This window comes from Pelophylax lessonae (genome assembly GCF_965119305.1).
Source record: "Pelophylax lessonae genome assembly, chromosome: 6".
Taxonomy (NCBI): domain Eukaryota; kingdom Metazoa; phylum Chordata; class Amphibia; order Anura; family Ranidae; genus Pelophylax; species Pelophylax lessonae.
The window spans coordinates 149,826,429-149,839,087 of record NC_138773.1 but is presented as its reverse complement, the minus strand read 5'-3'; the positions used below and the strand labels follow the sequence as shown (position 1 = coordinate 149,839,087).

Genomic DNA, 12,659 nt, shown 5'->3' with positions numbered 1-12,659 from the left:
TAGATTTTACACAACATAGATTTTCCCATTCTTATATATATATATATATATATATATTTTATATTTTGATATGTTTACTTTTACTATTGCCCCCATTTAAAGGCATAGGGCATATGGATATATTTTGTTTATTTGCAGGTTATTTTTATTAGTAATTTTTTTTATACATTTCTTTAAAATATAATAATTATTTTTTGCCAACATCTATCCTTTTTGGAGGATGAATGGTGTGATCAAGTCATTTCAATGATGCCAAGTATCGCTGTGATGTAATCTTTTTGGTCCCTTTTAAATGTATTTTTTAACATGCTTTTCCTAATATTAGTATATTATTAAAAACTAGACATTAAGCCTGTTAAATTAACGGGCGCTAGAACATATGTGGGCAAACATTTGTAAAAACAGACTTGTTCCAGTACAAAAAAGAGTGGACAACCATGCAGTTGATTTCTATCTTATCGTATTTATTCTATAGAAATGTTACCGAAGAATAATGTGAAAAATGTCACATTTCTAAGTTTTTTTTTATGTAGTAAACAAAAACAATTAAGGTACGGTAAATGTTGCTTAAGTGCAAACCTTTTAAAACAATTGTAAATATACAAAATCAGTAGTTTTTTTTTTTTAATATTTGTTCTTTTTTTTTTGGGGGGGGGGGGTTGGGGGGGTATATGTTGAATTTCTATAATATTTCTTTATAGACAACATTCCTTGTGACTATTCTGTCACAGTTTTCCAACAGTTTGCCTTGGTCAGGACCTTCTACAACCTTCACCATGACATCAGTAAAACTCCTTACTCTTGATAATGCAACATATAACTGACAATGGCTGAATACCGGTTCTGGCAAGTAAATTCCAACTTTTTCCAAGGTTTGCCCCTGAGATTTGTTAATTGTCATGGCAAAGGCTAATGTTACTGGAAATTGTCGTCTTCGTAAGATAAACGGTAAATCAGTTGTTGATGGAGTCAAATCCATACGGGGAATGAAGACTATGTTTCCTTCCGCTGAACCTGTTATTACTTGAGCAATGATGAGGTTGTTCTTAAGTTGTTTGACAATGAGACGGGTGCCATTGCACAATCTGTTTTTAGTGTTTAGGTTTCTAAGGAGCATAATTATAGCGCCCTCTTTAAGGTTGAGTTTCTGCTTAGGCAACCTGTTGGGGTTAATTAATTGAGTGTCACGGAACCATGAACCAGAAGTACAACAACAGATAAGTGAAAATAAGAAGGCTTTATTGAAAATCAAGCTGTAAAGCAAAAGTCCAAACGGAAGGCGAAACCGAGGCAGAGTCCTTGCGAAGCCAGAGGTCAGGAACCAGGAGGGTAGTCAGACGAAGCCAGGAACAGGAACCAGCAGGGTAGTCAGACGAAGCCAGGATCAGGAACCAGCAGGGTAGTCAGACAAAGCCAGGATCAGGAACCAGCAGGGTAGTCAGACGAAGCCAGGATCAGGAACCAGCAGGGTAGTCAGACGAAGCCAGGATCAGGAACCAGCAGGGTAGTCAGACGAAGCCAGGATCAGGGACCAGAAGCAGCAGCAGTCTTAGAAGCATGTGAACACAGGAGGACCAAGCAAGGAACTGAAGCCACAGACCTCCTATATATATGAGCTAGGCATCCAGCTCCTCCCAGTGGGAAGGAGGAGCCGCAGGGTGGGAGGCTACAAGAAACCCAGAAACCAAGATGGCCGCCAGCACATGTCAAACGAAGGAGAACAGCAAGAAGGTAAGACCATGACATTGAGGAACTCAATTGGATAGTTTCGAATATCTTCGTCACTTGAGTCATCAATTGAGTTTGAGCTGAGGTATGTCACTGTCTCTCCTTCTAAAATGTTAAGCACCTCTTCATTCATGGAGTTTACATCACAGTTCTTTGGACAAAGAATAGATTTTTTTGCTAAGTTAGGGACATCTGTAACACGAATTTTGTCTCCAAAAAAGTATTTTACAATATCTCCTGTGCATAAAATTTGGGAAGGTATTTCAATTACATCTTCAGCCAACCCGTCAATGTGTGGTGTATCACCACTGCCAACTTTGATCAGCCAATTGCTGAAATCAGTGTCAACTGAGCGTATATTGTTTTTAAGTTTAAGTATTTGGAAATTAGTCCACAGTCTATTATTCTTAACACAGGCCTCAACAATTTTTGTCCGGTCACCGTGAGGTACCACGGGAAGTGTTTGCCTGAAATCTCCTCCAAGTAAGAATACTTTTCCTCCAAACGGTTTGTTGTTGTCCATTATTTCTTGGAGCAGTCTGCTAACCACTGCAAAAGCTACAGAGGGGGCTATAGTACATTCATCCCAAATTACTATTTTTGAATTTCTTAAACGTTCAGCATCAACAGAATTGAGTTTTATATTTGATGTTGTATTCTCAACTATAGGCACAGGTAACTTGAATTGGGAGTGGTATGTTCTTCCACCCTCAAGAAGATTGGCTGCTATACCTGGGGAGGCTACAGGTAGTGCAATATTTCCTTGTCCACGAACTGTGCCGAGCAGGGTCTTGTAAAGATATGTTTTACCACTACCTCCTGGGCCATCTATGAAAAAACAATGGTTGGTAAGGTTGTCATTTTCAGTTGCTTGCAATATTGTTTGTAAAGCTGTTTTTTGTTCTTTGTTTAATGTACTTGTCATTTCTTCTGCTTTTTGTTTTTCAAAGACTTGGTTGTAGTTATCTGCAAGTAAGTCTGAATTTGGTAGTATAGGTGGTAATCCAAAATCTTCACATTTTTTCCCATGGAGTAGTAGAATGTTACATATTTCCTGTAACGTGATAGAATTAAATACATATTGTGCATTCATCGTTGTGATGGATATGTTTTTGAACGATATCTTCGGTGAAGTACTGTTCATATTTATCAAAAATATTTCATGTTCTGTAGGGAGGCAAATACACAAATGTACGCAAATAACTCTCTTAGTGGTTTTGGCATGCTGTATTGGATAGCATCTTCTAAAGTGTTCTCCCACACTTGATCATCATTGATGAGGCCTCTTTCTTTCCTAGCATCTTGGAAACTGGGATAGATATTTCCATTGACAGTTCTCAGATCTTCAAATGATATTGCACCAGGAACATGTAGCAATAGGAGACGCATGCAGTAGCGTTCTGGATCTGATGATAAATTGACAGAATACATTCGTCCAATGATTTTTTCTGCACCCGCTGTCGTAATTTCCATGTACAGGTTTCAGAGTCAAATACATAGTGTATAGGAATGTCTGAATATAAAATATTCCTTGCTTGCTCTTGCTCTTGATTTAATTTAAACCAAGCCTTCAATTGAGTATTTCTTGCTGAAGCTCTCTGGGCCGCTGTATTGATGTCATTTGGATTGAAAACTACAGATTGTTCATCAGGCAGGTGCACTGCTAACCTATGTATGGTATGTGATCGGTAATGCATTTCAAACCCATTTAAACGCCATGCGCTGACATATCTGGAATCCATGAAGGTCTTAATTTCATCATGATTTAAAGTGTCTTTTTCTTGAATCACAACATTTGCACAATCACGACCTTTGTACACATATTTAAAAAGGTATTTGACACTTTTTATGGAAGCACAGACTTCAACATTAATGTGGCAATTGTACTTGAGGGCAAGATGTGGATTATATGGTACAACCCAATGGTTATCTATTGTCCTGCCATTCACAATCGAAGTTTGGTTTGTGTTTCTTCTTCTATATTTTGGATAGCCATTTGTATTTGCTGACGTTTTTTCCTGGAATGGTTTTGGAAATTCCTTAGTGCATTTGCCATTTGACATACATGGTGAATTAGGATTGAGTGGCCCGCATGGTCCATGAATCATATGGTTTGTAACAATTGCATGTAAGCGAGGAGTGTTGGTTATATTTGGAATTTCAGCAGATACAATTTTGTCTATCAGTTCTTGAGTTTTGGGTTTGTGTAAGATTCTGGTACCTTTGGTACCCTTATTTCCCATTTCTACCTTAATATTGCGTCCCACCTTGCTAACTAGGTGGAACGCATACACCTTTAAGAACAATGACATCATCGCCGAGCGCCGCTATGAGCGGCTATTTCAATCGCCGGTTTTCTCTCACTCATTGCTCGTTCAAACCGCATGCTTGACCAGTCTTGTCCTATGCTTCCGGAGCTTCTAGCTATTCCTTTGCCTGAACAAAACCGTAACCTCGCTACCGATCCCGTATCTCGCTACCGGATCACTCTCTTGCTACTGGACCTTGCTACTACTAACCCAAGTTGTGATAAGTACCCCACAGGGGATTTCTTCCTAACTAACTTACACTATCTACCTCTGCATACTAAGGACTGTTACTATGTAAGGACTATTTCTATCATCTGCATAACTTCATAGATTGCTAGCTCTTGAGCCTACCATATTCTGCATCATTGCACTAGGTTACTCTCTCTTGTATACTTCATCTGCTGTCCCCTACCACCTGTTACTATACATAATTGCTAAACCTATCTGCATACTACCTATCATCACCTACCACTCTCCTGAATATTACTACTGAGTGCTCACCATTTCTAACGCCTGTCTCTCACCTCTATACTATCATATACATCCTATCACTCCAGGAACATCATATTGAGTGTATGTATATTTGCATAAAGCAGGCTGTGCACGGTGATGAGTCCTGAGAGTTGGATATGTTTGTTCAACACATCTCTACATGACTACTGAGTGTAATAATTCTGCAGCTGCAAATCCATTCACTAACAAAAAACGCAAGAGCATTACAGTTTGCAGTCATCTTTAAGAATAAGTAGTATGTGAGCATGTGGTAAACCCCTCTTCTGAAATTCTATTACGTAGACAATTGCTTTTGGTACTCCAAAAATATGTTCTTTACAGAGATCATCAATTAAAGCTTTCAGTTTTAGATTAAATACTCTTGCAACTAAATCAGGTTGAGCATCAGTAGTTTGGCCATGTTGTAGGTTTTCAACAATCTCTTCCCATTTGGAGTTGCACGTCATTGTAATAAAAAGATCAGGTTTGCCATATTTTCTAACAATTGCCATTGCATCTTGGTAATTTTGAAGCATGTTTCTTGGGCTACCTGCAAATGAGGAAGGTAAAATATATGTTTTTCCAGGAATCAGGCCTTTCTGATTGGATTCATTAATTAAGTGGTCCATCAATCCTGAGTATTTTTCAACTCGCAATTTTGGCTGATTTTGTCGTACGTAGTTGAGTCTGTTGGATTCAGTTTTGACATATGCATCAACTATATATTGTTGTGTAAGGCGGCCAGCATTTAAGAAGGGATTAAAATTGTCTCTGATGGAAAGACGATACCCGTAATATTGCATTTGTGTAACTCAAATTCTAGGATTTCGTGTTTGATTTGTTAAACTTTCTAACACTTGAGGTCTGTGTTGCAAAGGTATATCAATTCCCCAGCTTTCATCACCATAAGGGAAGAGTAATGGATAAACCATGGGTTCCAGATTGGGGTCAAGGACACTAATCCTTTGTGTTTTTCTTTGATTTATATCATCTGTACTTGCTTTGCAGTGTATTAGAAGATCTCTTTTTAGTGGAGGTTCGCCATCATCATTTTGAAAAATAAAAGCAACCTCATTATGTTTTGGTGCATTATAGCGTCTTTGGTCATTTCTATGATCTTGCACTATTGTCATGGACACTTCCTTAATAACGTTTCCAATTGTTGCAGCATCCTCCTCATATTCTTTTTCAACTTGGTACAACATTTTGCAGGCCTCTGCAAATGGATTTGTTTGAGCAATGAGTGTGCTTAGTATTTTCATAAGTTCTGGATTTATTCCAGTATTTGCTGAATTTTGCATTCTTTGCTCTGCTGCTTCAGAAGGATCTAAAATATATAATTGAACAAACTGTCTGTTTTGTCCCTGTTCTTGGTGCAGTGTGCCTGCTCTGTGACAAATTGATCCGTGGATCCGGAAACAATATGGGCCATTGCCAGGTGGTGGAGTAATGTTTGCTCCCATGGAGGCAAATGTTAATGCACTATTTATAGATCTAATATTGGTGAAGAAATGTTTGCTGTAGTAATGCTGTCCAGTCATGAGCTGCTGGATTAATGGATTTGTACTAATTGAGGGAAGATTTCCTTTTCCTTTTGAAGAACATTGTGAAAATTTTCGATCAGAAGGTCTTTCAGCTTCAAAATGTTTTGCACTACAAAAGTGGCATATCTGATCTAAATATCCACACGTGTGTGTTGTAATGATGTCCTCATTAAAGTTCTCCATTTCATTCATAAGTCTCATTGTTAGTATTGCACGCCTTGACTCTTGGTTGTGTATTATTTCCCTCTCTATGTTTTTCCTTTGTCGTAATTCTCTTTTCCTCTGTGTTAGTTGTTGTTTCTGTAATTGGCGTTCATGTGGAGGCAGATGTGTTAACCTTTCTCTTTCTAGTGTGGCATGTCGTTGACATTGAATTTTTCGTTCCTCTGGAGTTCTATTTGCTCTCCTTGCTATTTGTCTTTCAGCATCTTGCTGTCGTTTTTGAATTTCTTTTTTAGCATTTCTGGTTTTCTCTATAGAAATGAATTGTTTTTTTCTGTGAGTTTGTGTCTTTGCATCTTCATGTAAATTTCTTTTATCTGTTATCCTGTCAATCTTGTTTATGTTTTGTTCCTGATGTAGAGGTTGTTGGTCATCATGAGTTAAAGTTGCTTTTGTAGCTCTTTTTCTTTCAGTGTTTTTCTTTTGATCTTTTACCTTTTCTTCAATAGATCTATTTACTCATCTTTTTCTTTCTCTTTCGGTGTTTTGCTGACGTATTGTTAGTCGTTCATCTGGGGTTTGACTTGCTCTCCTAGCTCTGCGTCTTTCTGTGTTTTTATTTTTCGCTCATTTTCTTTTTCTTTTTTTTCCTTTTTTGCTCGTCTTTGTCTTTCACTTTCTGCATGTTGTTGTCGTAAAGATTGTAGCTCTTCAGGAGTCAGATTTTTTCCTCTTTGTGTTACATTTAACATTATTTTTTTTATGTTAATTTTCCTATTCTTCAATAGATCTATTTTCAATTCTTTGCCTTTTGACCTTTGTACTGTTTAACTCATCTTGCTGAGTTGAACACTCTTCTTCTGAATGTTGTATATATGTATCTGTTTGGTTTAGTCCTATAGTAAAAAGGAAAATGGATATCATGTCTTGGCATTGCTACATGGATAGGTTAAAAGTAGGTATGGTCATTCATTGGCAAACAAAGTAAGACCAGCCTTTCAATTCCCAATCTAAACCTTATTCTGGGAAACAAAAAAGTATTATAATTACATACTGATATCATCATTTGACTGCACTTACCTCTTTGGTCAGTCAGATATTGTTCCCTTGTTTTACTTTATATATGGGGAACTTATCAGTAGTCCTAAACCCATTTCATCATCTCTGCCTACAGTAAACTGGTGCATTGAAAGGGGGCACGCTGGTCTCTCTGCATTGAAAGGGGGGCACGCTGGTCACTGTGCATTGAAAGGGGGGCACGCAGTGCTGGTCACTGTGCATTGAAAGGGGGGCATGATGGTCACTGTGCATTGAAAGGGGGGCACGCTGGTCACTGTGCATTGAAAGGGGGCACGCTGGTCACTGTGCATTGAAAGGGGGCACGCTGGTTACTGTGCATTGAAAGGGGGCACGCTGGTTACTGTGCATTGAAAGGGGGCATGCTGGTCACTGTGCATTGAAAGGGGGGCACGCTGGTCACTGTGCATTGAAAGGGGGCACACTGGTCACTGTGCATTGAAAGGGGCCACATTGGTCTCTCTGCATTGAAAGGGGGGCACGCTGGTCACTGTGCATTGAAAGGGGGACACGCAGTGCTGGTCATTGTGCATTGAAAGGGGGGCATGATGGTCACTGTGCATTGAAAGGGGGCACGCTGGTCACTGTGCATTGAAAGGGGGCACGCTGGTTACTGTGCATTGAAAGGGGGCACGCTGGTTACTGTGCATTGAAAGGGGGCATGCTGGTCACTGTGCATTGAAAGGGGGGCACGCTGGTCACTGTGCATTGAAAGGGGGCACACTGGTCACTGTGCATTGAAAGGGGCCACGTTGGACACTGTGCATTGAAAGGGGGGCACACTGGTCACTGTGCATTGAGAGGGGGCACGCTGGTCACTGTGCATTGAAAGGGGGGCACGCAGTGCAGGGCAATGCTGTGGCACTCTGCAAAGATTGGGGACAATGCTGTGGCCCTCTGCAATGATTGGGGGCAATGTTCTGGCACTCTGCAATGGTTGGGGCAATGCTGTGGCACTCTGCAATGATTGGGGACAATGCTGTGGCACTGGGCAATGCTGTGGTCACTGTGCATTGAAAGGGGGCACACTGGTCACTGTGCATTCAAAAGGGGCACGCTGGTCTCTCTGCATTGAAAGGGGGCATGCTGGTCACTGTGCATTGAAAGGGGGCATGCTGGTCTCTCTGCAATTGAAAGGGAGGCACGCTGGTCACTATGCATTGAAAGGGGGGCACGCAGCGTTGGTCACTGTGCATTGAAAGGGGGCACGCAGCGCTGTTCTCTGTGCATTGAAAGGGGGACATGCTGGTCACTGTGCATTGAAAGGGGGGCATGCTGGTCACTGTGCATTGAAAGAGGGGCACTCTGATCACTGTGCATTGAAAGGGGGGCACGCTGGTCACTGTGCATTGAAAGGGGGCACGCTGGTTACTGTGCATTGCAAGGGGGAACGCTGGTCACTGTGCATTAAAAGGGGGCACGCTGGTCGCTCTGCATTGAAAGGGGGGCATGCTGGTCACTGTGCATTGAAATGGGGGCACGCAGCGCTGGTCACTGTGCATTGAAAGGGAGGCACGCAGCGCTGGTCTGTGTGCATTGAAAGGGGGGCATGCTGGTCACTTTGCATTGAAAGGGGGGCACGCTGGTCACTGTACATTGAAAAGGGGCACGCTGGTCACTGTGCATTGAAAGGGGGCACGCTGGTCACTGTGCATTGAAAGGGGGCATGCTGGTCACTGTGAATTGAAAGGGGGGCACGCTGGTCACTGTGCATTGAAAAGGGGGCACGCTGGTCACTGTGCATTGAAATGGGGGCATGCAGCGCTGGTCACTGTGCATTGAAAGGGGGGCACGCTGGTCACTGTGCATTGAAAGGGGGCACACTGGTCACTGTGCATTGAAAGGGGGCACACTGGTCACTGTGCATTGAAAGGGGCCACATTGGTCTCTCTGCATTGAAAGGGGGGCACGCTGGTCACTGTGCATTGAAAGGGGGACACGCAGTGCTGGTCATTGTGCATTGAAAGGGGGGCATGATGGTCACTGTGCATTGAAAGGGGGGCACGCTGGTCACTGTGCATTGAAAGGGGGCACGCTGGTCACTGTACATTGAAAGGGGGCACGCTGGTTACTGTGCATTGAAAGAGGGCACGCTGGTTACTGTGCATTGAAAGGGGGCATGCTGGTCACTGTGCATTGAAAGGGGGGCACGCTGGTCACTGTGCATTGAAAGGGGGCACACTGGTCACTGTGCATTGAAAGGCGGCACACTGGTCACTGTGCATTGAAAGGGGCCACGTTGGACACTGTGCATTGAAAGGGGGGCACGCTGGTCACTGTGCATTGAGAGGGGGCACGCTGGTCACTGTGCATTGAAAGGGGGGCACGCAGCGCAGGGCAATGCTGTGGCACTCTGCAAAGATTGGGGACAATGCTGTGGCACTCTGCAATGATTGGGGGCAATGTTCTGGCACTCTGCAATGGTTGGGGCAATGCTGTGGCACTCTGCAATGATTGGGGACAATGCTGTGGCACTGGGCAATGCTGTGGTCACTGTGCATTGAAAGCAAACAAGAAAATTGGCCCGCGGGACTTTGTGTGAGGTGTGTTCGGAGGCTGGAGAAGAATTAAGTACACAATTGATAAAAGCAATATTTGTTTTATTGCAAGGTATGCACAGGTTGTAAAAATACAAATAAATAACATGTGCTCAATGGCACATGACTTAGCTCAACGGCTATAATGTCAATATTAATCAACACAGGCAAAATTGAATCACATGTTAGAAAACATCTTGGTGTAACCACTCAATTTCAGATAAGACATAAATATAAATATAATACTGAGTTGACATAACAGTGAAATTTGTATATATCATCGTGAACTGACGCGTTTCGGGAGCAACATCTCCCTTCCTCAGAGATCAATAGTTCGAAGTATATCTATAAAAGAACACTGTTGTTAAAATATGCCATAGCCCTATGGTTTAAATTGCAAAGTTCGATCAAATAATGAGAACTTGATGGAGTATGGAATACTCACAACTCAAAGAGACTTGAGTGGAGAAATTGGACTCCTGTGTTGCAGCGGTGTGCGTGTCTGGCCCGGGAGCTGAAGGGTCCCAATGTAGTGACAGCCAATGTCAGGGGTCCATGGTGGGTGAGTGATAAGCGTGCAAAAGAACAAAGCACCTTTCCATCTGTCATGTGTAAAAGTATACATAGTAGTAAGAAGGTAGCAAATTGCAACCGATAAATAATAAATATAATGTGTGTGAGATGGAAAGGGCAGGTGTAAGAGGGAGTAGTTGTGCCCAGATAGTCAAAAGTGAGCAAGGGAAGAAAAGATACCATGGGGAGGGAAGGGAAGGATGAGTGACAGTGTATCAAGTAGGTGCCAAGGTAGGGTAATGGAGAAAATAAATCATGCGTGGAGATGTAGAAAGACCACCCTGAGAAAAGGTAATTGCAGGGAGAGAGTAGTGCGAGCAAGGACAGTAAAGACACAGCAACTGACCTATCAATTGGATCCGAGACTGGGAGCACAGGAGGGACCCTAACGTCATGCAGCGGGTATGCAGAGATCAGTCAGACTGGCGGCGTCTGTGACCTCGTGGAGGAGAGGAGCGCTGGAGGCGGACCTCTCCAACCCGTAGATGTGTAAGCACGCATGCAGCGCGGTGACGTCAGTGATAACACCGACTCATCACGCTGGGGGTGCGGCATGACGCCGATGTGCAGGTGGACCCGCTCCTCCCATGGATGGGGAGGGGCGGGGACAGCAAGGGAGACGAAGCCTCCCTATTCGCACATCGCAGCTCCCGGGACCAGAACTAGCAACATCCAGCACACAGTGAATCAATTGTATCAAAACCATTGGATGTAATATGCATAACAGAATAACAGGCTCAATACATAGTGGCATATGGCATAATTGAGGGAATTGTTTGGAATGACCTATAAGAAAAAAAGAGGGGCACCAAGGTTTAATTTTTCCAGCCAGAGAGGGAGCCAGATCATTAGTGGGCACAGTGGGTGTCTTCCACCCTAATATAAATTCAAAAAAAGGGCAATGATCTGGTTCCCACCGAAACACTCCTCCATCCCAAAATATACATGCAAACAAGAAAATTGGCCCGCGGGACTTTGTGTGAGGTGTGTTCGGAGGCTGGAGAAGAATTAAGTACACAATTGATAAAAGCAATATTTGTTTTATTGCAAGGTATGCACAGGTTGTAAAAATACAAATAAATAACATGTGCTCAATGGCACATGACGTAGCTCAACGGCTATAATGTCAATATTAATCAACACAGGCAAAATTGAATCACATGTTAGAAAACATCTTGGTGTAACCACTCAATTTCAGATAAGACATAAATATCAATATAATACTGAGTTGACATAACAGTGAAATTTGTATATATCATCGTGAACTGACGCGTTTCGGGAGCAACATCTCCCTTCCTCAGAGATCAAAAGTTCGAAGTATATCTATAAAAGAACACTGTTGTTAAAATATGCCATAGCCCTATGGTTTAAATTGCAAAGTTCGATCAAATAATGAGAACTTGATGGAGTATGGAATACTCACAACTCAAAGAGACTTGAGTGGAGAAATTGGACTCCTGTGTTGCAGCGGTGTGCGTGTCTGGCCCGGGAGCTGAAGGGTCCCAATGTAGTGACAGCCAATGTCAGGGGTCCATGGTGGGTGAGTGATAAGCGTGCAAAAGAACAAAGCACCTTTCCATCTGTCATGTGTAAAAGTATACATAGTAGTAAGAAGGTAGCAAATTGCAACCGATAAATAATAAATATAATGTGTGTGAGATGGAAAGGGCAGGTGTAAGAGGGAGTAGTTGTGCCCAGATAGTCAAAAGTGAGCAAGGGAAGAAAAGATACCATGGGGAGGGAAGGGAAGGATGAGTGACAGTGTATCAAGTAGGTGCCAAGGTAGGGTAATGGAGAAAATAAATCATGCGTGGAGATGTAGAAAGACCACCCTGAGAAAAGGTAATTGCAGGGAGAGAGTAGTGCGAGCAAGGACAGTAAAGACACAGCAACTGACCTATCAATTGGATCCTGTTCTGTTATGCATATTACATCCAATGGTTTTGATACAATTGATTCACTGTGTGCTGGATGTTGCTAGTTCTGGTCCCGGGAGCTGCGATGTGCGAATAGGGAGGCTTCGTCTCCCTTGCTGTCCCCGCCCCTCCCCATCCATGGGAGGAGCAGGTCCACCTGCACATCGGCGTCATGCCGCACCCCCAGCGTGATGCGTCGGTGTTATCACTGACGTCACCGCGCTGCATGCGTGCTTACACATCTACGGGTTGGAGAGGTCCGCCTCCAGCGCTCCTCTCCTCCACGAGGTCACAGACGCCGCCAGTCTGACTGATCTCTGC

At 42.8% G+C, this 12,659-nt stretch overlaps 1 protein-coding gene across 1 annotated transcript; it reads right to left on the bottom strand.

Moving 5' to 3' along the window:
* Positions 1 to 682: 682 nt before the first annotated feature.
* Positions 683 to 2,821, bottom strand: LOC309558666 (ATP-dependent DNA helicase pif1-like; the record flags this gene model as incomplete). The annotated part of the gene is made up of 2 exons (XM_082261725.1): positions 683 to 1,160; positions 1,755 to 2,821. The coding sequence occupies 2 exons, from the start codon at positions 2,819 to 2,821 to the stop codon at positions 683 to 685; spliced, it is 1,545 nt and encodes a 514-aa protein (XP_082117851.1).
* Positions 2,822 to 12,659: the final 9,838 nt, after the last annotated feature.